The 25,515-nt window shown below is 46.0% G+C and overlaps 2 protein-coding genes and 1 pseudogene across 3 annotated transcripts in view; 2 read left to right on the forward strand and 1 right to left on the reverse strand.

Annotated features, from left to right (window-relative positions):
• Positions 1–25,515, forward strand: part of LOC308556324 (olfactory receptor 1f45-like) — a gene marked incomplete at both ends in the record, with an annotated part of 504,663 nt that overhangs the window by 47,377 nt on the left and 431,771 nt on the right.
• LOC308555612 (transmembrane protein 70, mitochondrial pseudogene) lies at positions 7,956–9,719 on the reverse strand (annotated as a pseudogene). Its single transcript has 2 exons — positions 9,715–9,719; positions 7,956–8,459 (listed from the first exon to the last, which is right to left on the reverse strand). The product of its transcript is annotated as a transmembrane protein 70, mitochondrial pseudogene (transcript).
• Positions 16,635–21,426, forward strand: TEKTL1 (tektin like 1; the record flags this gene model as incomplete). The annotated part of the gene is made up of 7 exons (XM_081136793.1): positions 16,635–17,204; positions 18,030–18,134; positions 19,520–19,718; positions 20,076–20,242; positions 20,373–20,468; positions 20,557–20,670; positions 21,166–21,426. 7 exons carry the CDS (start codon positions 16,635–16,637, stop codon positions 21,424–21,426), a joined length of 1,512 nt encoding a protein of 503 aa, XP_080992919.1.

The following is a 25,515-nucleotide window of genomic DNA, read 5'->3' on the forward strand; positions in this document are numbered from 1 at the left end:
CTGAGTTACCGCTGCCAGCATCTCCCGCCTCTCCTGAAAGCTAATTGCCATTTTTAAAAGGTGAGCACAGAGCCACGCACGTGATTTAAAAATCAACACATGTTTGCCCTGGTCCCTGTGGCTCAGTTGACTGAGCCTCCTACCTTGCACCAAAAGGTTGCAGGCTTGATGCCCGGGCCAGGGCACATGCCGGGGTTGTAGGTTCCATATCCAGGCAGGGTGCATGCGAGAGGCAACTGGTCTATGTTTCTCTCTATCTGTCCCCCTCTCCCTTCCTCTCTCTCTAAAAATAGATGAAAACATATAAAAAATCAATATATGTTTGCTATTATTATTGTTCATGTTATTGACCAGTTGTCGAGGGCAACTTCCTAGACTAGGCCGGCTCTTTTACTTCCATTTAAACTGCACACCCCTATGAAGTAGCTATCACTACCCCCAATAGCAGATAAGGGGACAAGCCTCAGAGAGGTTCAGTAACTTGCCCAAAAGAGAGCCAGAGAGCAGCCACGTCAATTCCAACTCTTTGTACCTACAGCTCACACTCTCCTCCTTGACAAAACCTCCTATCTAGGTGGTTCTCAAACTTAGCAGTACCTTAGAATCACCAGGGGAGCTTTTTAAAATTCTGATTCTCTAGGTGGCACCCAGACCAATCACATCAGTGTCCCTGGGCACAGGTCTCAGGGCACAAGCACGGCATATTTTAATGCTCCCTAAGTGATTTCAATATGTGGCTAAGGTTGAACCCCTGCACTCGATGTCAGGTTCTCCGGCAGCTCCTCTCTGAAGCTTCTCACTCCCTCCGTTTCAGTCAGGGGCTGTGCACCCTTCTCTGAGCCTAGAGCTGCCTCTGAGCTCCTGGCTCTTGCAGTCACTCCCTCCACAAATAATTCTTGTGCCTCTGTTGTGCGCCAGGCTGCACTAGAGGCTGGAGACTGAGCAGGGAAGAAGACAGAGCACCATTGCTCTATTACACAAAATCATAAGTAACTAAAATAGCAACAGTTCTCAAACTATTGGATCTCGGAACCTCTTTACATTCTTAAAAGTTATTGAGGACCTCCCCAAAATCACAACCCCAGTCTAATCATCATTTTTTAAAAATCTGACAAATTCCAGCATCCTACAATAAATCTGACCAGCGCTCCTCAAAACTCAAGTCATCAAAAACAAAGAAAATCAGAGAAACTCTCATGGGAGACTAAGGAGATTTGATGACTAATATAATGTGGGGTCCGCAGGGGCTCCTGGAACAGAAAAAGGATATTAAGAGAAAACTGAGGAAATCTCAATAGTGTGGGCTTTAATAATAATGTATCAATATTGACTCATTAATTATAACAAATGTATCATAGTAATGGACAATATTAATAATAAAGGAGCCCTGGTCGAGTGGCTCAGTTGGTTGGAGCGTCGTCACGTGCACCAAAAGGTTGCAGATTTGATTCCGAGTCAGGGCACATACCTAGGTTGAGGGTTCAATTCCTGGGCATATATGGGATTCTGATCGATGTTTCTCTCTCACATCGATGTTTCTGTCTCTCTCCCTCTCTTCCCCTTTTCCTCTTTCTAAAATCAATAAACATATACTTGGATGAGGATTAAAATAATAATAATAATGGGAATTGTTGGGGTGGGGAGGATATGGGAACTCCCTGTGCCTACCCTTTTAATTTTCTTGTAAATCTAAAATTGTTCTAAGAAATTGTGTCTGTCAATTAAAATAGTCATGCACAGTACAGGGAGTAGAGTCAATAGCTTTGCATGGTGACAGATGGTTACGAGGCTTATTGTGGTGATTGATCACATCATACGGTATATAAATGTTGAATCACTGTGTTGTATGCCTGAAACTAATATAATATTGTGTGACAACTATACTTTAATGTTTAAAATTGAAACAAAATAATAAGATCCTGGAGACTCCAAAGAATTTGCATCTATATGGGTTATACCTATTAATCTTTACTGTATTAGAAATTAAGAGTTTTAAAATATTTATTTATTCACCCAGCTGGGCGTGGCTCAGTGACTGAGTGTCGACCTGGGATCCAGGCAATCAGGGTTCGATTCCCAGTCAGGGCACATGCCCAAGTTGTGGGCTCGATCAATGACTCTCTCATCATTGATGTTTCTCTCTCTCTCTCCCTCTTCTTTTCTCTCTCTGAAATCAATAAAGATATATTTAAAATATTTATTTATTCATTTTAACATAACATAAAAAGCATATTTTATGAAAAGTAACATTTTCCAAAACAAGAAAAAACTAGTGAGAAGAGAGGCAATGTTTCTTCACCTTTTGCAAATTGCTTTGATGTCCAGCTTAATAAAAAAATGTGAGATCCTCAGACAGTTGATCCTTATGTTCAGACTCCACAGTAGCAAATTCACCCACTCACTTAAACTTATTTGCAAACCAAAGTCAATGCTCCTGGCACTTTTGTGGTCATTAGTGGACATGCTCAGAGCGATGCCAAATTTGAACTGGCCAACAGGTATGTTCCCAGCTGAGGTTGAACAAGGCTGTGCTCTGCTTTCTTGGATCAGCTGTCATACTATAAAAGATGTCCTTTTCATGGCCTATTTGGTGCCATGTTTTTCTCATTTTTGTGCTTTTTGTAGATTTTTAAAAAATATATCTTTATTGATTTCAGAGAGAGGAAAGGAGGGGGAGAGAGAGAGATAGAAACATCAATAATGAGTCTTGGATCGGCTGCCTAGCCCGCAACCCAGGCATGTGCCCTGACCGGGAATTGAACCCCGATCACCTGGATCCTAGGTCATGCTCAACCTCTGAGCCATGCTTGGCCGGGCTGTAGATTTTTAAATGGCTCCCAGGCATGGTGTTGAAGTGCTGTCTAATGTTTGTTAGCATAAGAAGGCTGTGATGTGCCTCACGGAGAACATATGTGTTAGGCCTCAGTTATAATGCTGTTGGCTGTGAATTCGATGTCGATGAGTTATATATAGATATTTGTGTATTATATATATACATATACATATATATACATTAAATTGGTGTCTTTAAATAGAAACACCCATAAAACAGGTAGGTACTGATTGGTTGATTGACAAAAATGTGAGCAGAGACTCACAACAACCTAACCCAGTCTATCTCCCTAGGAGTAATGGTTTATTTGCTATTTCAGTGTTTGCACAACTTTATAGAACAAAACTACCATGAATAATGAGAATTAAATGCATCTTATGCATTGACTCTGTTGCGATATGTTGTTTTGACTGAAGTATATGAAGAAAATTCAACCTCACACGAACAGATAATTTAAAAAAGAAAGAGTATTTTGATCAGCTTTTCAGGTAATCGTGACTATTCTTTGAGACTATACCAAAACTCGACACATTTTAGTTTCTTAAAGGATACTTGCAAAGTGGGGTCTGAATTGTCAGTGAAGTTTTTGTACTTTTAAAATTAACATTAAAGCCTACTGAGTGCACCTTTTACCCATGCATGATTTTGAAACATGTCATTTGAAGAATATTAGCTCACTGAGTTACACAGTTCTTACAGATATTAACATTTCATTATTCAATATCCAAAATGAATGCAAAATATCCACAATTAACAAAATGTCAACATTTCCAAAAAAAGACAGGATCAGAATTCCTGATTTTCCTTTTGCTTCAGGCTACCATATGGCTTGGCTCAACACTCACTGATTCTGTCTTTAAATTTTTATATTTAGCTCACCATTGATTTTTGTAGTAATTTTGTGGGGCTTATTTTTTTACTGACATTGAAATATGATTTATCTTTTTTAGGAGAATATCTTTATTACCTCTGAATGGGGAAAAGATAATGTAACTGTATCTCCAAAGAATGACTCAGAAAGAAAAAATAATCTGAACTGTAATTGAAAATAATTATTTTTTAAAAGAGAAGAAGAATCTGACATATTTCACTGTTTTAAAAATTACAGATAAACCCAAAGAGAATGCCCCACTCTCACCCTCACCCTGGCTCCGGGAGTCTCTCATTCTCTCAGTAAGGGAAAGGCTACCGGCTCCCTTTTACAGATATAAAAGGGGCTCACAGCCCACACTGTTAAGCCAGAGTTTGAGCCCACCTCAGGTCCACTCTGGCCAGTGGCTCCAGCTCTGGCCCTAGCATTAAGAGGGCAGGCCAACCCAGATGGAGCATCCCCAGGCTGTCCCAAATGACTGCCCTGCCTGTGGGGTGGGGCCTGAGGAGAGGCTGAGCCAAGAGGAGCCTGAGACAGGAGGAATCGAGGCTAATTCTCTGTGGGAAGCGCTCCCTATTAATTAATTAGGGCAGAGCTGGCCTGAGGCATCCCCAGAACCCCCAGAGTCATTAGGGGGAGGGAGTCTCATTATCAGCTGTCAGGTTCCCCATCGTTCCTAGGGACCCAAAGGGAGCAGAGGAGAAGGGAGAGAAAGGCCAGGTCCCCCTTCTCTGAGCCGCGCCCCCTCCTTATTACCAGAGAGGCCTGATGTGCAAGTGAAGTGTCTGAGACCACAAGCAGAATTTCAGGGGAGAAAAGGAGAGTCAAAGGTGAGGGGATAAGTTTATTCCCCCCCAAATTCACCCTGCGTTTATATTGATGTGAAATATTCAGAATTCGTAAGTCCACAGAGACAGAAAGCAGATTAGTGACTGTCAGGGGCTGGAGCAGGGAGGGATAGAGAGTGACTGCTCATGGGTGCAAGGGTTCCTTTTGGGGAGATGAAAAAGTTCTGGAACTAAGTGTTGATTGCACGTCATGAATGTACTTAATATCACTGAACTGTGACTTTTAAGTGGTTACAATGGCTATGGTGATAATCATTTGCAATGCATAAATGCATCAAATCATCATACTCTTAAACTTACACAATGTTATATGTCAGTTATATCGCAATAAAGCTGGGAAATAGTCACAATGGTAAATTTTTTATGTGTATTTTACAATTAAAAATCAGTCTCCTAGTTCATGATTATTTATTCAACATTTATGAGCATCTGTTTTGTGCCCAGCATTGTTCTGAGCAGGGAACCATGGCCCTCCCTCAGACTGTCTCAATGAGAAATGGCACTGGAGACCTTCCCTAAGGGTCACTCTCCTTCCTCCCCTGCTTCTGTGTCCTGGGACATCGACCCTCATGGATTGTACCAACAGGCTCTCTCATTCTCTGGCTCTGGTTGGGTTCAGGCAAAGGGAGACCCTTGCGGGAGGTCAGAAGGAAGGAGGAGAGTGAGGCCAGGGTATGTTTCCCTCGGGTTCCTCCTGCCACACTCACTGCAGATGGCTGGGCGCCTGGACTGTAGACCACAGGTCCTAGCAGGTGGCCCTCTTCAGATTCTGGCCATGCTGCTCCCTCCTCTTCCTGCTCTGCTCGGGGATGGTAGCAGCTCCCAGGTGCTGCCAGCTCCAGGTTACTGCACCGTCCTCTGTGGTTTCCTTACCCCACCACCACACCTTCTAACTCTCCTCAAATTACCCTGTTTGGGTCTGGTTCTTGCTGAGACTTCTCTCTAGGCAGGCATTCAGGAGAGGCAGTAGAAAAATGAACAGACATGGATAAAAAAGTCCTGGAGATAAAAAAGTCCACAGCATAGTGATTACAGGCAACAACACACTGTATTATAACCTTCAAAGTTCCTAAGAGACTAGATCTTAACTGATCCCGTAGCAGAAAAAGAAATGATAATTATGTGACATGGAGAGGTGTTAGCTAAGGATACCATGATAATCATATTGCCATGTATAAATATCAAATCAACACAGTGTACACTTTAAGCTTGCACAATGTTGTATGTCAATTATATTTCAATAAAAATAAAATTGAAAAATAAACACAGTAGTCCCCCCTTACCTGTGGGGGGTATATTCCAAGATCGATAGTGATGCCTGAACACTTCATATACTATTTTTTCTATACACACCTGTGATAAAGTTTAATTTATAAATTATACACAATAAAAGATTAACAACAATAATAAAACAGAACAATTATATATAACAATATACTGTAATAAAACGTATGTGGATGGCTTTGGGGCCATTATTAAGTAAAATAAGTGTACTTGAACACAAGCAGTGCGATACCACCATAGTCCATCTGATGACCCAGATGGCTACCAAGTGACTAATGGGCAGGGCTTACACATAGCAGGCAGATGACATACAGAGGGACGGCTCGAGATTTCTTCATGCTACTCATTTTGTCATGCATAATTTAAAACGTATGCATTGTTTATTTCTGGAACTTTCCATTTACTATATTCAGACCACAGTTAACCATGGGTAACTGAAACTGCAGAAAATAAAACCATGGATAAAAGGGGACTACTGTAAGTAAAATTAGCCAGCATCCCGGCCAGCATGGCTCAGCGGTTGAACATCAACCTATGATCCAGGGGATCGAGGTTCGATTCCCAGTCAGGGCACACGCCCGCCCAGGTTGTGGGTTTGATCCCCAGTGGGTGAGGGGGTGCAGGAGGCAGCCAATCAATGACTCTCCCATCATTGATGTTTCTCTCTCTCCCTCTCCCTTCCTCTTTCTGAAATCAATAAAGATATATTTTTTTTAAAAAAACAACACAAAGAGATACCACCTCACACCTGTCAGAATGGCACCATCAATAAATCACCAAACAACAAGTGCTGGCGAGGGTGTGGAGAAAAGGGAACCCTCGTGCACTGTTGGTGACAATGCAGACTGGTGCAGCCACTATGGAAAACAGTGTGGAGGTTTCTCAAAAATTAAAAACGGAACTGCCTTATGACCCAGCAATTCCACTACTGAGTATATATCTAAAGAAACCCCAAACACTAATTTGAAAGAAAATATGCTCCCTATGTTCATCGCAGCAATATTTACAATAGTCAAGATACGGGAGCAACTCAAGTGCCCATCAATAGACAAGTGGGAAGAAAAGCTGTGGTACATATATGCAATGGAACATTACTTGGCCACGAAAAAGAAATCTTACCTTTTGTGACAGCATGGATGGACCTAGAGGGTATTATGCTAAATGAAATGTCAGACAGAGAACTACAAATACCAATGATTTCATTTATATGTGGAATCTAAAAAAAAATAAAATGAACAATAGACCACACCCATAGACACAGAGAATGAACTGACAGTTGCCAGGGGGACAGGTATTGGGGGACTGGGTGAAAAAGGTGAAGGGATTAAGTGCTAATTGGTAGTTACAGATAGTACAGAGATGTAAATTACAGCACAGGGAATACAGTCAGTACTACTGTCATAACTATGTATGGGGCCAGGTGGGTACTTGACATATCGGGGTGGGGGGGCCACTCTATAAAGTGCATGATTGTCATCACTATACTGTGCATCTGAAACTAACACAGAATGTTATTGAATGTAAACTGAAATTGAAAAATAAAAAGTCACACAAATCCTATTCATAACCTTTGCTAAAATGTTGGATTACTTTCAGGTGAGGATATGTTTCCTATCAAAATTAGAATCATGCCTACATGCTACAACACGGATAAACCATGAGGACATTGTACTGAGTGGATGAAATAAACCAGACACAAAAGGACAAATACTGTGTGATTCCACTTATATGAAGCACTTAGGATAGTCAGATTGAGAGAGACAAAGTGGAATGATGAATGCCAGGGGCTGGGAGAGGGCTGTGGGGAGTGAGTGTTTAATGGGGACAGAGTTTCGGTCTGCGAAGAGAGAAAGTTCTGGGGATGGATGGTGGTGACGGCTGCGCAACAGTGTGAATGTCCTTAATGCCACTGAGCTGTGCACTTAGAAATGGTAAGTTTGATGCTATGTATATTTTACCATGATTTTTTAAAAAATAGAATAATGTCATTTTGGCAGTTTGTTGTCCTGCTTATGATGATATTTATTTGATGATCATGATCTCAGTGATTTACTTAATTTTTTAACAGGAAACAAAAGTAAAGGCAAATTACTGTTATACACTGGAAAATAAGTCACATTTAAGCACAAACATCATCTTTAATCTGCTTGTTTTCACTGGTTTCTTCCATATCAGAAGTGAATGGTTGGTCATAATCCATTGGGTGGTAGTGTCTTCAGGATTTGGAAAGAGACCTGGGTTAACTAACAGTGGTTTTGTTTTAGCATAAAATGTGGTAAACACATGGGTGCTGTTTGGAATCCTCATGTCATTCTGGTGAAACACTGTACTCGTTTCTGAAAGTACAGCATTTATAAGTAATGGCTTTATAAGTGTCTGCTGTGGCCTTATGGCACAACCAATGACCTAACCATTTGTATGTAACAAAGGGGAGCAGTGTTGGGTTGGTCACTATAAAGCTCCCTATGATGCCATAAAATAAGATTTGCAAAGGCAGGCTTCCAAATAGGGTATTATTTTGTGCAAAGCGTATGATAGAAATGCAAGGCTGACCACCCTTGTAGAATAAGAGAAACATTTCATGCCAGATACTGTTTGGGCCAGATGCCCAGTATAAATCAGCCTTCTGATTTTTCAGCTTCTGTATGTAAGCATCGGGCACATCTTTCCCAACAGGCATGTTGGCACAGGATGCCAGAAAAGCATGGGGCTCCCTGCAGCCCAGTGTTCCCACCGAGCTGCTGCAGGAGCAGAGTGGCCGTCACAGTGCCACCCTCATCCCGCCCAGACACAGTTGGGCTGCTGAAGCAGCATTTTGCATGTGAGAAGTAGCCACAGACAGGCTGCAGTGGCAGCTGGGAACCCTATAGGTCTGCTCCTCACCCGACCACTTGGTGGCTTATTTTAGTTTCTCATTTTCTATTTCCTTCCACTGGACAAGAAGCTCCATAAGGGAAGGGACTTTGTCCCTCGTCACCATCGGCTCCTGGTTTTTAGCCCAGTGCCTGACACAGAGCAGGGACTCGGTAATTTGTTGAGTCAATCAATCAACCATTAGGAAAGAGATTTTCTGTGGACACCCAAGTCCACCCTCCACCTATCTCCAACCTGCTCTACACCCCAGAAGATGGACAGATCTGTGTGGACCACATCAATGGGCTTCCTGTTTCTGGAAATCTGGCAGGTGGGTCTGACTTAAAGGAGGCTCCAGCAGGGGCTGAGAGGAGGGTTAAGATTAAGGTGGGAAACTAGCATATAGAAGATGAGCTCAGAACGCCAGGAGCGAAAACAGCTGCCTCTCTCTGGTTCTGCTCTTTGAGCATTGAAGAGGTGCTTCCAGTGTGCACAGGTGATAGGGAATGCCACAGAGAGAGATAGGCCAGGAGTAGGCAAGGGACCTCAGATTAAAGAGACAGATGTCATTATATTAGTTTCCTAGGACTTCCATAACAAAGTACCACAAACTGGGTGACTTCAAACAATAGGAATTTATTCTCTCACAGTCCTGGAGGCCAGAAGGCTGAAATAAAAGCGTTGGCAGATCCGTGCTCTCTCCAAAGGCTCTAGGGGAGGAGCCTTCTTTGCCTCTCCCAGTTCCTAGTGGTTGCCAGCAGTCCTTGCTGTTCCTGAGCTTATAGTTGCATCACTCCGGCTTCTGCCTCTTTCTTCATGTGGCCATCTTCCCTGTGTGTGTCTGTCTTCATGTAGCCTCCTTATAAGGACAAGAATCATTGGATTAAGGTTCCACTCTACTCCAGTATCACCTCATGTTAACTAATTACATCTGCGAAGGCCCTATTTCCAAACAAGGACACATTCACAGGTACCTGGAGTCAGGACTTCAACATATCTTTTTGAGTGGACACAATTCAACTCACAACATTGCGTGAGGCCCTCCATTAATCCTGCCTCCCACCTAATTTGGGTTCTCCCATAAATAAGAAGGATGCTTGGAAATTGAGCAGCCAGAACACAAACGCCCATGGAAAAAGCAGCAGAAAGTCTTGGTTAGTCCACACTTGGACTATGTCCAAGCATGGCAGGGCAGCCAACATTCAGTCATTCAACAAATAAGTATGAAGGACCTGCTTTATGACAGGAACTAGGTTAGGCAGCATAGATTCAGTAAGGACTAAGAGAGATAAGAGCCCCATTAAAGGGCTGATATCTAGAGAAGGAGGTTAGAGAATCACAAAGTGACGGATGCTATGAGGAGAAGGAGGGATATAGTATGGCATGGCAGTGTGATACTTCAGATCAGATGGTCAAGGAAGGGCCTTTTAGGAGATAAAATCTGAGCAGAGACCAAAAGGGTGAGAGGGAGAAAATCATATGAAAATGCAGAACATCTGAGAGGGGAAAAGAAAGTACAAAGCCCATGAGATTAAACAAGCTTGGTGAGCCTTAATGATCTCAGGACAAAGTGTTCGGATATGGGGAAGGAAATGCGGACAGGAGCCAGGTGGTAAGGACTGAGATTCTGCAGACTGTGGTAAGGAACTCGGATGCTATTCTAAACTTGGCACCTGCCTCACTAAACCTACCTGCTGGTCTTAAAGCTACAGTTATCCTAATCTAGCAAGTAATACCTAAATCTACTAATATGAGTGAGCTTTTACAGGGAGAGGGTGAGGAAGATGGAAATCTAATGCATTAGTTAGCTATTGCTTTATAACAAATTATCACAAAACTTAACAGTGTGAAGCAACAAATATTTATTTTATGGGTTCCTGTGGGTCAGGAATCTGGTCATGCCTACCTGGGTCCTCTGGCTCAGGTTCTCGCATAAGACATCAGCTGGGGCTGCTATCTCATCTGAAGGCTGGACTGGGGAAGGATGTACTTCAAAGCTCACTCATGTGGTTATTGGCAGGATTCAGTTTCTTATAGGATATTGGACTGAGGACCTCAGGTCCTTGCTGGCTGGTGGCCAGAGCCTCTTTCAATTCTTTTCCACATGGGTCTCTCCACTTCTGAAAGAGCAAGACAGATAGAAGCCATGATCTCTTATAACCTAATCTTAGAAGTAGCACCCTTTAATTTTTGCCATATTCTGTTGGTCAGAACTAGATCCAGCCTACACGCAAAAGAAGGGGATTACACAAGGCATGAAGACCGGAAGATGGGGGCCACTGGGGGCCATCCTTAAGACTGAAGAACACTATATTTGACTGGATGGATGGCAGACAACCAGCCAGTGAAGGATCAAGAACAGGGGCAAAATAGAAAAGTGGAAAAGAGCACAGGGGAGGAGATTCAAGTTTCAGGTAGTGAACAATTTAAAATTCTACCTACAGGTCCAGTTGAATGGAATGGATGGAAAAGAAACTATAGAATTTGTCAACTGCAGGAGGACGTGAATAACTTTTGCCTGAACCATTTTAGGGGACCGATGAAGACTAAAGCCTTACAGACCAGTCCTCATTCCTCACCAAACAGCAGGGTCGTCACCTTTGCAAGAGGTGCCCGGGAAAAGCCAGGAAGAACCTCCTCTCCCAGCCTGGGGCTTCCCACTTTCTCCTGACACCTCCCCCGTGAAAGCGACCTCATTTCTCAAAGACAAAACTGATTCTAGGTCATATCCCCCTGGAATGAGAGACCAATTGATGTGATTATCTCCAAGAGAAAGGGGGGCACCTACTAAAAGTAGGACCTGGTGCCCCAGAAGGGAAGACATCAGGGAACCGGAAAAGGGGTCTCTGATAATTACCAGCCAAGATTTCAGAGTGAAGGGCATCGTGCTGCAATAACAAAGGAAAAGAGGAAAGAAAAGCTAGAAGTTTTAGGTTTTTCCTCCTCATACACCCTGCAATTTCATCCTATTTAATCCAAGGACAGAATCCTGCTCCTTATTTCATAATACTCATTACATAGATTAGGTGGTCCCAGCAAAGATGGCTGCACAAAGGAATTTCTGTAAAGCAACCTTCATTATAAAAATCAGAGCTAATTTCACAAATATTATTCCCCATTGGCCTGAGTTAGAAATATTTGAGCTTTAGTATACTGGGAGGAGGGAGATGTGTATAAATACACACACACACACACACACACACACACACACACACACACACAGGGGTTGGCAAAAGGAGGTTTATTATTGTGAGTGTGTGAAACAGAGTTTATTCTTGCATTATTATTTATTAATTATTATTTTCTATACAAAACAGCTGTAAACCTACTTTTGTCCACTCACGTATATAGGGGCAGGGGAGTTTAGGGAAATGGCTAAAATAAAATCAAAACAGCCTGGCTGGGCATGGCTCAGCGGTTGAGCATCGACCTAGGATCCAGGAGATCGGGGTTCGATACCCGGTCAGGGCACATGCCCAGGTTGCGGGCTGCAGCCGACCAATGACTCTCTCATCATTGATGTTTCTATCTCTCTCTCTCCCTCTCCTTTCCTCTCTCTGAAATCAATAAAGATATGTTAAAAAAAAAATCAAAACATGTTCAGAATAGATATCTCTAGGTGATAAAATTACAGGTGATTTTTATTTTCTTCATTATATTTTTCTGTGTTTTACACCATGTGCGTACATTACTTTCATAGCATAAAAACAGGCTTATTTGTTAGCTTAAGAGAGGTATTTGAGTTTGAGAAATAGTGAAAAATTTTCCCAGCCTTGGCTTATGTATATAAATGTTTCTGTAGCATTTTTTTGAGCATCATTTCTGTTCAGCCACATGTAGTTAAATTTCTTGGAGAAGGAGAGTTAATCCCAGCCCTACTATGGTTCCTTCCAGGCACCTGCTGTTTTAGTCTGTTTGGTGTAACAGAATACCACAGACTGGTGGCTTATAAACAACAGAAATTTAGTTCTCAAAGATCCGGAGGCTGGGAATCCAAGATCAAGGTGCCAGCAGGCTTAGTGTCTGGTGAGGGCCCACTTCATGGCTCATAGATAGCCGTCATCTCACTGTGTCCTCACATGGCAGAAGGGGCAGGGGCACTCTCTGAGATCTCTTTTATAAAAGTGCTAATCCCATTCATGAGGTCTCCACTCTCATGACCTAATCACCTCCCAAAAGCCCCACCTTCTAATACCTTCACATTGGGCATTAGGATTTAACATATGAATTTGGGGGGGGGGGGGAAGCACATAAACATTCAGTCTGTAGAACCTGCAACCCAAGCTGTGACCAGCAGGCTTTGAAAGCAGAAGATGGTTTACCTATTCCTCAAACACAGGCATGGTGTCAAGCTAGAGAAAAATGTCCAAAATGGGCCATCAAAACCAGGAGCCGGAGGTGAGTTTTAGAAGTCGATACAAACTGGGGCTTGAAAATGAAAATGAGAAGTTGGTGGGCTGAGCAATGGGCTGTAGTATGTACCCATTTCACTGTTCAGACAATGGTGGTGTACACTGGGGTATACGTGTTGGCATGAATATGTTGAACCAATTAAAAGCCAGAACAGCACAGATCCCACCTTCACCCACAGCCATCATGAATTTCATCATAGACCTATGTTGAAGCCAAAATCATCCTTATGTAGGTCTAACACAACAACACAAGGTAGTTTGGCACAACACACAATAGGGATGCTCCATACACTGGGCAGCTAACCAAGACAGTGAAATCCTCCAGCTGGGGAAATGAAAGCGCTAAAGGAACTAGGTAAAGGTGGATGGCTGAGTGCAGAATGTCGTCCTGAGTAAGCTGTCTCCCTGGTTCTTTGCAAAACCCTCTGCATCTCCTTGTATGAGGAAAGTTCATTCATCTATTCATTCAATTAATAAAAACGGAAACTAAGCACTTCCGTAGTGCTTACCCTACATCAGCCACTATTTAAGCACTTTACTCTTATTAACTCATTTAATCCCTGTCACAATCCTATTATCCTAGTTGATGGGTAAGGAAACAAAGGACACAGAGAAGTCAAGTGACTTTCCCAAGGTCACACAGATGGCAAATGTCAGAGTCATCATTTGAATCCAAGTTGTCTGGTTCTAGAATCTTGACTGTGGTTTGAGGCGCCTACCAAATGCTCAAGTTAAGATGCCACTGCTGTCAGGAGACAAGGTGGAGAATCAGGGGGGAGTAATGGAGAGCAGTTGTCCCTTTTATCTTCCCCAGACTGACTTGCTTCTGATGATGGAGGAATTACCCATGTGAGTCTCAGTGGGAAACAAAATTTTTCTTCCCCCACAGCAACAGGAAGTTCAGACATGACCCATTTTCCCAGCTTCCCTCGCAGCTAGAGCATAGCCACGTGGCACGGGTTCAGCCAACTAGAGGCAGCCAGCTTGGCGCCTGGGAAGTAAGGAGACAAAGAAGCAGGTACTATGGAGAACTGGGTCAGTTGCTGCTGCAATAGCAGTGACATTCCCCGGGACAGCAGACACAGCTGAGAGTTCTGCAGTAGTAGCCATGGGGTCCTCAAGGGCTACCACATTTCTTTGTCGTTTTTGGCTGTGATTCTGATGGTGAGGTCATCTTTTCTATTTCTTGCACTAAAAATCCTGAGTGATGGGAGAGAGTGAGGCTTAGATATAGTGCTAAGGAAAGATCCCTTGAAGATGGTGATATTTAAGTTGGATTCTGAAGATTGAAAATGAGTCGGCATGGGAAGAACATAGAAAGGAGTATGCCACACAGAGGGAAAGCAAATCCAAAGCTTTGAAGTGGGAAAGAGCTTACAGTGTCCAAAGAGCTGGACAAAGGCCCGTGTTGCGGGAAGGCAAGAAGTAACCATAAAAATCCTACAAGAAAACATAGGCAGCAAAATATCAGACATCTCACAAAGCAGAATTTTCACTGATACACCGCCTAGGGCAAGAGAAACAAAGGAAAAAATAAACAAATGGGACTACATAAAAATAAAAGGCTTCTGCACAGCAAAAGAAACGAGCATCAAAATGAAAAGGGAGCCCACTGTGTGGGAGAACATATTTGCCAATGATACATCTGATAAGGGGTTAATTTCCAAAATATGTAAAATATACAACTCAACAAAAGGAAGACAAACCAATTTAAAAATGGGCAGAAGGTACCCAGCCGGGCGTGGCTCAGCGGTTGAGCATCAACCTAGGATCCAGGAGATTGCAGTTCGATTCCCGGTCAGGGCACATGCCTGGGTTGCAGGCTTGGGGGGATGCAGGAGGCAGCCCATCAATGACTCTCTCATCATTGATGTTTCTATCTCTCTCTCTCCCTTCCTCTCTCTGAAATCAATAAAGATATGTTTTAAAAAATAAAATAAAAATAAAAATGGGCAGAAGACAGGAATAGACGCTTCTCCAAAGAGGACATACAAATGGCCAAGAGACATATGAAAAAATGCTCAATGTTACTAATCATCAGAGAGATGCAAATTAAAACCACAATGAGGTATCACTTCACACATGCCAGAAGGGACAGCATCAATAAATCAACAAACAAGTGCTGGCAGGGGTGTGGAGAAAGGGGAGCCCTCGTACACTGCGGTGGGAATGCAGACTGTGCAGCCACTGTGGAAAACAGTATGGAGGTTCCTCAAAAAATTAAAAATGGAACTGCCATTTGACCCAGTGATCCCAATTCTAGGAGTATACCCTAAAAAGCCTGAAACACCAATCAGAAAGTATATATGCACACCTATGTTCATAGCAGCGTTATTTACAATAGCTAAGATCTGCAAACAGCCCAAGCGTCCATCAGCAGACGAATGGATAAAAAAGCTGTGAGACATTTACACCATGGAATACTATGCAGCTGTATAAAGGAAGGATTCTTACCCTTTGAGACAGAATGGAGGGACCTGGAGAGTATTATGTTAAGTGAAATAAGCTAGAGAAAGACAAATATCACATGATCTCACTTTTATGTGGAATCTAATTAACAAAATAAACTGAACCCCCCAAAAAAATAGATCCAGAGGCATGGAAGCATACAACAGACTGATGAATCGGGGGGGGGGGGTGAGGGGTGCGAGGCTGGAAGAGATTTACTAAAGAACTTATATGCATATATGCATAACCCATGGACACAGACAATAATGCAGTGAAGGCCTGGGGAGAGGGCAGGAGCGGGTAGGAGGAGGTAATGGGGGGGGGGGTCTGTAACACTTTCAACAACAAATGTAATTTTAAAAATTAAATTTAGCCTGACAGGGCATAGCTCAGCGGTTGGGCATCGACCTAGGATCCAGGCAATCGAGGTTCGATTCCCGGTCAGGGCACATGCCTGGGTTGTGGGCTAGGCAGCCGATCAATGACTCTCTCATCATTGATGTTTCTGTCTCTCTCCCTCCCTCTCCTTTCCTCTCTCTGAAATCAATATATATATATATATATTTTTTAATTTTTATTTTATTTTATTATTATTATTTTTTAAATAGACCTTTATTGATTTCAGAGAGAGGAAAGGAGAGGGAGGGAGAGAAACAGAAACATCAATGATGAGAGTCATTGATCGAGCCCGCAACCCAGGCATGTGCCCTGACCGGGAATCGAACCCTGATCGCCTGGATCCCAGGTCGACGCCCAACCGCTGAGCCACGCCTGGCCGGGCTCAATATATATATGTTTTTTAAATTACATTTAAAAATGAAGTAACAGAGAGGCGGGTTAAATGAGGTCATCTTTCTCAAGGAGCCAAGATTCCAAGCCAGTTCGGCGGAGCTCCAAAGACTCCGTCTAACACCTCCCTGCCTCCTTTCCCCTCCCCACCTCTGGAACTCCTGCTCTCTCGTCACTGTGGTCATTGTGATGAGCACTGTTTCACCCACTCTTCAGGCCAGGAAGGAAGTGAGTGTGGTTGGGTGTCCCTCTCCTCGTGGAGGACTCGGTCCAGGCGAGGGCACCAGGCCGGGACCATGCCAGCGCTGATACCCCTGCTTGAGAATAGCCAGAACACGCGCGTAGGGGCCCCAGCATGGCTCGAGGAGGCCCAGGCCCAGATGCTGAAGGCACAGCAGCTGACCGACCGCTGCGGGCGGGAGGCGGTGACCATGTGGCAACCCAAGGACAGCGTCTGGGACCCGCACGTGGCGCACCACCTCTGCCGGGCCGCCTATATCCTGCCCTGGCGCTTCCGCGTGGAGATGGTGAAAGGCGGCGGCACCTTGGAGAGACCGCCGCCGGGCGAGGGCGTCACGCTGTGGAAGAGCAAGATGAAGCCGCCCGCCTGGGGCGCACGCCTGCCGCTGCCCCTGAACCGCGACGCGCACGCCCTGCAGACCGCGGACCTGGTGCAGGCGCACGCGCGGGGAGCGCGCGTCACCGCCGCCCGCCTGGGTCGCGCGCAGCAGCAGATCAATGGGCAACTGCGGCTGCTGCTCCGTCAGCGAGAGGCTACTGACCACAGGCTCAGCGAGGTGCGCAAGGGCCTGCTAATCAACCAGCAGAGCGTCAGGCTGCGGGGCTACCGGCCCAAGTCTGAGAAGGTGGGACATCCCCCCTCCACCCAAGCCCAGTCGCCAAGACTGAAGCCTTAGCTCAGCCTGGGGAAAAAACCCGCCCGGGAAAGAGAGCACACATCCCAGGCGTCAGTTCCAGCGAGTAAGAGTACAAGAATATGAGGACATCCCCAAGATGAGGTGCCTTGGTCCCCAACCCCAGGGAGGAAGATCCACACACCCCTGCAATGGGGATCAGACCCTCACCCTCCTTACCCCAGGTGGGATGTTTCCCAGTCCCCCAGCCAGGAAGAGAAGATGAGACCCCAGAATCAAACTAGATGACATTCTTCCCAAGAATGAAACCTCCAACCCCCAACCCAGGAACACAATCACCCACCCAGCCCCCGGACCTGCAGGGTGAGACCTTCCTGTGGTCATGAGATCTCAATGCCCAAATCCAGTGAAATACAATGCTTAGAAGAGTGGGCGATGTCCTGGTCCCAAACCATGAAACTCTCCTCAAAATGTTTAAAAAGCAAACAAAACAAAACAAAAAACTTCTCCCCAGCCTCAGTGAGAAACCCTCCCCTTCATGAGAAACCCTCCCTTTATCATGGGGTGATAAAGATCCTGCCTACAGGTTGAGACCCTCAGACTCCCAGCCCCTGCAAAAGGGAGACACCCCAGCCCCACTCTCTAGCCCCCTTAAAGGATAAAGATTTCTCAGGAAGATCCCCACAGGGTGGGAGTGCCCCCAACTCCATTCTCTAAACCCAGAGTTTATGAGGTTGGCAAACCCTCTACCACCCTGGAAGGAGAGCTCTCCTGCTGGCCCTCTCCTGAGAGTGTGTCTCCCTCTTCATTTTCCAGGTCCCTGACAAAGCTGACAGTATGCTGACCTGGGAGAAAGAGGAGTTAAAGAACTTAAAGAGGAAAATGGAGAAAGACATGGAAAAATCAGAGGCCATGCTCAAGGTTAGGAATACCTGGGACCCAGTGAAGGGGGCTGGAGGGGTGCCCCTGGCTGCCTAATGAGCTAACCACTCTGACCTTGGGGACTAACAGCAAACCTCTCAACCCTCCCACCTACTCACCCTGATTTGACAGTCACTGTATTTCTGCTTTGCTCTGAGGGATGGAGCTGGGCCTCAGAACAACAACAGACACCCTCTCTGTGACAAGCCCTGTGCAGTCATTGAGTTAGCTCCTTAAAGCACTCCTGTGAAATTGAAACTGGGGTTCCTTATTGAAGATGGGAAAATTGAGGCTCAGGGAGAGATGGCCTCACCCCAGGCACAGGACTAGCCAATGACAGGATTGTGGTTTCAGGTCAAGTATCTTCCCCCCCCCCCAGCTTTAGCGAGGTCTAATTAACAATTTAAAATTGTACATATATTTAAGATGTACAACCTGAGATTTCATACATGTATACATTTTGAAATTATCACCACAACCAAGGTACACCGCCTCACATAGTTACTATCCTGTGTGGTGAGGACACTTAGGATCCACCCTCTTAGCAAATTTCAATGATAAAATACAGTATTGTTAACTGTGGTCACATTGTCATACATTAGATCTTCAGAGCTTACTCATCTTGCATAATTGAAACTTTGTGCTGCTTGACCAACATCTCCCCATTTCTCTCTCCTCCAGCCCCTGGCAACCACCATTCTACTCCTGGCTTCTATAAGCTTGACTATGTTAGATTCCATATATAAGTAAGATCATGTAGCATTGGTCTTTCTGCATCTGGCTTATTTCATCCATGTTGTCACAAATGCCAGGATTTTCTTTTTTAAGACTGACTATATATGTATATATGCATGCTTTATTTTATAATGGTGGAAGTAGGATTTGGATGGGGGTGAGGGTCCAGATGCAGTAGATCCCAGGAGAGGGGCTCTGAGGACTGCAGAGGGCTCCTGATACTGATTTGAGAAGAGGAAGGGAGACACTGAGGCTAGGGGTGGGGTGAGTGCAAGTTGAGGAGGAAAAGGCTACCTCGACGTTGGGGACATCGATGGGGGAAGGGCTTTTTCAGGGTGCCAGGGCAAAGCCAGACACAGAACCTAAGCAAATGACACTCAGGACAGGGAAGCTGCCGACAGCCCCTACTGCTCCTCCCCTCCCCACTTCCAGGGTTCATTGAAGGCTTCTGGACGGAGGGTGAGAAGGTGGGGTGTCTGGACTTCGACTTGGAAGTTGCTTCTTTTCAGCCGCAACTAGAACTGGAGAGGGTCAGTTCAGAAGCAGAAACGCTTTGCAGCCCCCAGCAGAAAAATCAAGTCCAGCTACCATCCCCCACCCTCCCAGCACACTTTCTGCCTTTTCTCGCCGCTCTCATTCCTTGCCCCTAGACCCTGGCCTCCTGCCGCGACACTCTGGACTTCTGTTGCAAGGAGAGGCTCCAAGCTGTGGACTTAATGAACAAGCCACTGGACAAGGTTCTGGAGCTCGCCGGCCGCCACTCCTGGGTGAACCTCTCCCACATCCAATCCCCCAGCACTCAGGGTCAGAAAACTCCGCCTCCAGACCCGGTGGGCACGTATACACCAGGTAGGGCCCCACAGAAAGGAGTCCACTATAGGGGATGCCCACCTGCTCCGCTCCACTTCTCAGCTGCCCCTTTTCCTGGAGAATTGTCCCCCTAAACCAAATGAGAGGGCTGAGAGCCAGACGCCAGACTCCAGCTGAGCCCACGTTTTGGAATAGCTCTTCACCCTGCACACTCCTGCTTCCCACACTCTCTCAGTCACTCCACTAACAGTCCCTCCCCTGGACTTTCTCCCAGGCCCTCAGTAGAGCCCCCTCGCCCAAGGCCCACCACCACGTGACAGTAGAGAGACTGACACAGAGAGCCAGGGTCGGGGGAGGGAGGGCTTGGCACCCCACGCCCGCCCCACCTTCCTGCAGAGTGCGCCACGGTGCTGTACGAAGCCAAGCGACTGCTGATGGAGTCCAAGGACATCTTGCAAGAGCTGGCAAAGAACGAGGAGGACATCCGGGAGCAACAGCTGCAGATAAGCGACCGCGTGTGCGCCTCGCTGACCCAAAAGATGCGCGAGACCTCGGAGCTGAAGGTGCGCACAGGGGCAACTCCGAGGTGGTGGCCTGGGGCTAGGGTGGGAGAGTACAAGGCTGGGGAAAGGGGACACAGGAAGAGAGCGGACGGGGAGCCAGCGTGATCCCCCTGCGCTCCCACCCACCCAGGAAAAAATGAACATGACCTTAGGACTAATGAGGGGCACTATCCACCGGTGCAGGAAATTCAACCAGGAGATGTACATCACCCGCGGCCTCATCAAGGTACGGTTCAGGGGAAGGGTCTGCGGGGAGGAGGCGGGGATGCCCACGTAGACAGGGCCTCACTGCTCCGCACACTGCACCTCGCCAGGGTCCTCTGTTGAAAACTCACCTGGAGACTCGAGAGAAACTGGACAGACCCTTAGTGCGCGTGTACCAGAGACACGTGGGCACCCAGCTCCCGGAGGCCGCGCGCCTGGCCCAGGTACGCCCCCCGCCCCCCGCAGCCCCCCCCTCTCCGGCGCGGCCCCGCCCTGGTAAGACTTCTTCCTCCAGCACACCTAGCCCAGGTAAGATGCTGTCACTCAAGCTGGTCGGTCCTTCAACTACCTCCCAAATGAGTCCCACAAATAAGTCCCCTGTCTCCAATAAGTCTAGTCAACCTCTGCCTGCCTCACCCCGCCCCATTCACTCGTTACACGATTCCCCTCTCAGTCCCGCCCTGAGGAAGCTCCTTGCACCCTTTGCCCAGAAGCTCGCCCTCCCCCCAGGTCGGACCTCCCCCTCAGCACTCCCCCTTCCCCACTGTCGCTGGTTCTTTTCCGAGGGCTTCTGGCCCACGTGTGCCCCGCCCCGAGGCCCACCACTTCCTCAGCTGTGCTCCTTTCACAAGCACATCTGGCCCAGATGTGCCTGCCCACCTCGCCCCGCTCTGGCTCCCCTTCGCCGGTCCCCCAGTACGGCCCCGCCCCCTCTCCAGGGCACTGACAAGCTGCAGCGCCACAACTTACACATGGAAAAGAACCTGGAGGATCTGCTCGCCACGAGCAAGAACCTCACCGACAGCCTCAACTGCAAGGAGATCGGGCGCGACGCGGACTACAAAGTGGTGCGCCTGCGCCTCCGTCAGCGGCACCCGCACGTGAGCTACCAGCAGGCGCAGGCGCTGGTCAACGACTGGGACCCACGCACGCCGCCGCCACGGCCACCACGCGTGGAGTCCAGCAACGCTGCCAAGTAACAGGCGCACCCCCTGCCCCGACGGCAGGTCCCCCTAGCTCGGGCTGGGCCCTCAGAAACGCACAGCCCGGGGACCCTCCCTCTCCCCTGACCCTCCCGCGGAGCGCCCTCTAGCAAAATAACAATAATTACATTTGTTAGACATCTGCTGTATATAATCACTTACCCTACAGCACCTTATGGGCGGTGTATCCTGGAAGTCAACTAGATGGATTTGGGTGCCAGGTTCCTGGGGGTTCAAATCCTGGCTTTCTGAGCTATGTGGCCTTGGGCAGGTCACTCGCTCTCTGGCCTCTGTGTATCTACCAGTAGGTAGGAAGAAGTAGAGCACCCACCTCAAAGGCTTGTAAGGACAGATGAGTTCCCTTGTGTAAGGCCTGCAGAGTGGTGACTGTATATTCAGCATCCTCAATGCACTGAGTCATTGTCATCCTCATTTGCCAGTGAGGAAACTGAGACACAATGAGGTTAGCGGCTTCTCCTGAAGCCCTATTTAGGGGAGATTTATTCTCCCAGACCCCAAGCAGCTCAAGTTGGGATTGAGTTCCACTGCCCTTTGCTCCATTCACCTGGTGTGTGTTTTTGGGGGGTGAGGGGACAGCTCCCTCAAAATTCATAGCATCCTTCTTTCTCCCCACCCCCACCCCCGCCCTTTTTGAGCCCCTACCAAGTTCTGGGGCCGAGTCAGGTACTGAGAGTGCCACAGTGAGCAGGACTGACGTGGTCCCTGATCTCAGGGAGTTCACAAGTAGATCAAGTGCAGCCAACGTCATCCTTTTGGATGCAGCTGTAGCACAGCCTCTTATAGGAAACCCACCAGCTGCACCCACCCATCCAGTTTCTCCTCTCTATTCTCCTAGTCTCCTGGACACCCTCCCGTTACAGAACCCAAAACACCAAGCTGTGACAATCATCTGCTCTCCATGGGGAGGGCCCGGAGTGTGGCATACATAGGACAGAGGTGTTCACTCAAGCCACAAATATCTCCTAAGCAACTGTCCTCTACCAGAGGCCGGGCTCAGTGCTGAGGATACGTGAGGACCAACACAAACACAGTCCCTCCCTCATGGAGCTCACTATGTATATGCCAAGAATGGCCCTCACAAATATTTTTGACAAAGCCAACCAGTCACATGGACACAATGTAGCCCCACCAACATTTCACAGAGAAGGAAATGTTCAGGAAGGTGCACCCATTTGCCCAGGGTCACAGAGCCAGAGAGGGACCAAGTGGGACTAAACCTGAGTCTGCTCCCTTGTTCCACACTGCAGCCATGTACCATGGGCTCATCATGATCTTCACTGGTCTCCATAACAACCAAGTGAAGATGGTGTCAATTATGCCCATTTGACAGGAAATGCACAAAAAATAAGGAGCTACCAACCCAGGATCACAGAGATGAGAAGGAGTAGGGCTGAGGGGTTCAAATTAACCATCTCTGACTCAGAACCATTAGGCACCACAACCAGCTTATCTCAAGAGGGACTTCACAGTCTGAGAGTCACTGGGGGCTCCAGGGGGTTAAGAATGTTCTACCTGTACCAATCAGGATACCAACAGGAAACAAATAGCACATGCAACTTGAAGGAAGTTGAACAAACACATGATAGTTCAATCCTCATGATTCGAAGATTCTGTATTATGAATTCGCCTGACTCACTAAAATTTATTCATAACCCCCCAAACCAATACTGTGAGGTTTTCAGAGTCATTTGCAGGTGTGCACAGAACAGTGAAAGACTTTAATGGCCCAACATGGTCAAACAAGCCAGGGTCAAACGAGGTGCTTTCTTGTTTCAGCTTTCCTACTGAAACAAGCATCCAAATGGAATATTACTCAGTCATAAAAAAGAATGGCATCTTGCCATTTGTGACAACATGGACTGACCTAGAAGGTATTATGCTCAGTGAAATAAGTTAGACAGAGAAAGACAAATACCATATGAATTTATTTATTTTTGGAATCTAAAAAACAAAACAAATGAATAAAACTGAAACAAACTCATAGATACAGAGAACAAATTGATGGTAGCCAGAGGGGGCGGGGGAGGAGGGATAGGCAGACAAGTGGAAGGGATTGAAAAATACAACTTCCCAGTTGTAAAATAAGTCATGGAGATGCAATGTACAGCATAAGGAATAGAATCAATAGTATAATTGTACAGTGACAGATGGTTACTAGACTTTTTGTGGAGATCACTTTGTAAGGTATATAAATGTTGAATCATTATGTTGTACACCTGAGACAAATATAATATTATATGTCAACTAAAGTTTTTTGAAAACCAAGTAATGTTTCCGAGGTCTACTTAGTGCCATGTTTTTCCTATTTTTGTTCTTTTCGTTGGTGATTTTGCTGTTTAAAATAACCCCTAAGCATATTTCTGAAGTACTGTCTAGTGTTCCTTAGGCAAGAAGGCTGTGATGGGCCTCACAGAGAAAATGCATGTTAGACAAACTTCGTTTGGGCATTAGTTATAGTGCTTTTGGCCTTGAGTTCAATATTAGTGACTCGCACACATTAATATATAATATTTTTTGGACAATATGTATTAACTAAGGCATCTTTAAACAGAAACACACATAAAACAAGGTTAGGTATTGAGCAGTTGAGAAAAGTGTTGTGACTAGAGGCTGGTAAGAACCTATCCCTTTTATTTTCCCTGGGAGCAATGGCTGCCTATTTGGGCAACTTTATAGAATATAACGACAGTGAATGATGAGAATTGCCTATATTTGGAAAGGAGTAGGCAGGATGTAGGGACAGTTCAAGGTGCTAATTATTTGTGGGGAGTGGCCTTCGCCTTTGGTAAATCTGAAGGGACAAGGTGGTCAGAGGCAGCCAGCCTTGCAATGCTGCTGAGTGGATGCCCCTACCACCCCCCCCCCCATTGGTCAGTGTTCCCTACTGATCAAAGCCAGAGAGAAAGGAAGCCCATTGGTGCAGTCCATATATCCTTCCAGGACACAGAGCCACCTCCACCTTGCTGACTTTTGAGCCTCTTGCAGGTGCTTTCTGGAGTTGGGGATTGTCCCTTTGCCTCCATCTTTGTCCTTCCATTCTGCCCAGAAACCTCACATGAGAATGCAAATGCTTCTTCTGTACAATGTCTTATCCTCTGGGTTGAACCTGCCACCCTCATTCTTTCCTCTTCCATTTCTGAACATAAAAACATGTTTGTGACTTCCTTTCTAGAGTAACCATAATTGCCACTTCTGCTAGTTCACGTCACTAATACATGATAATTACTCTTCATATCATGCTCACTTATTCTGCTAAGCTCACTTTTATCTTTATCTCATGCCTTATTAAATAGCACAATAGCCATCATTATTTGCTACTTAATCCTGGCATCCCACAGCTTTGTGAACCAGGTCCCTCCCCAGGACACTTGGTTCAGCCCATTGATAGTATTGGTTCATGGCCACCTCCATTCTCTCTTTCCTTCACACTCATCACGAAAAAGATATGGAGTGCACTCACCACGCAGCTTCCAAAACACCAGCCAGCTGACCAGAGCCAATCTTCCTGTGTAGAGTGAAGAGGCAGGTTCCTGGGTATAGCAGGGCTGTGGCAGGTCACCAACCAGCTTATGAAGATTGATTAGGAGTCTGCAGCTGCTGTCCAGGTCATGGATGTTGGCCATCTCAACTAGGAAGTGATGTTGGAGAGAAAAGAATGAATCCAAGAAGTATTTAGTAAGTAAAATAGAGTTCTTTCTAAATAGCAGGCACTTTTGTATGTACTTTGAATGCATTAACTCCTGACAACATTCAAGTAAAGTGGGAATTACTATCTCTTCTTTACAGACAAGGACACTGAGCCACCAAGAGGTTTTATAGTTCAAGTCACTGAGGTCAGGCATCCAACCCAAACATTCTGATTCTGAAGCCTGTGTCTTTGAACATTATGCTATCATGCCTTCTGCTCAATTATCTGCTTGCTCTAGGTTCCCCCCTTATTTGCATCCCTTCTACCTGTATCCCCCTATACACATACACATACACACAATCATATACAAGTATACCCACATTCACAGCAAATTGGTAGCGATGGGAGCAACTGAGAAGTAGATGCCCAAGGAGTGG

This window comes from Miniopterus schreibersii, assembly GCF_964146895.1.
Source record: "Miniopterus schreibersii genome assembly, chromosome: 4".
Classification (NCBI taxonomy): domain Eukaryota; kingdom Metazoa; phylum Chordata; class Mammalia; order Chiroptera; family Miniopteridae; genus Miniopterus; species Miniopterus schreibersii.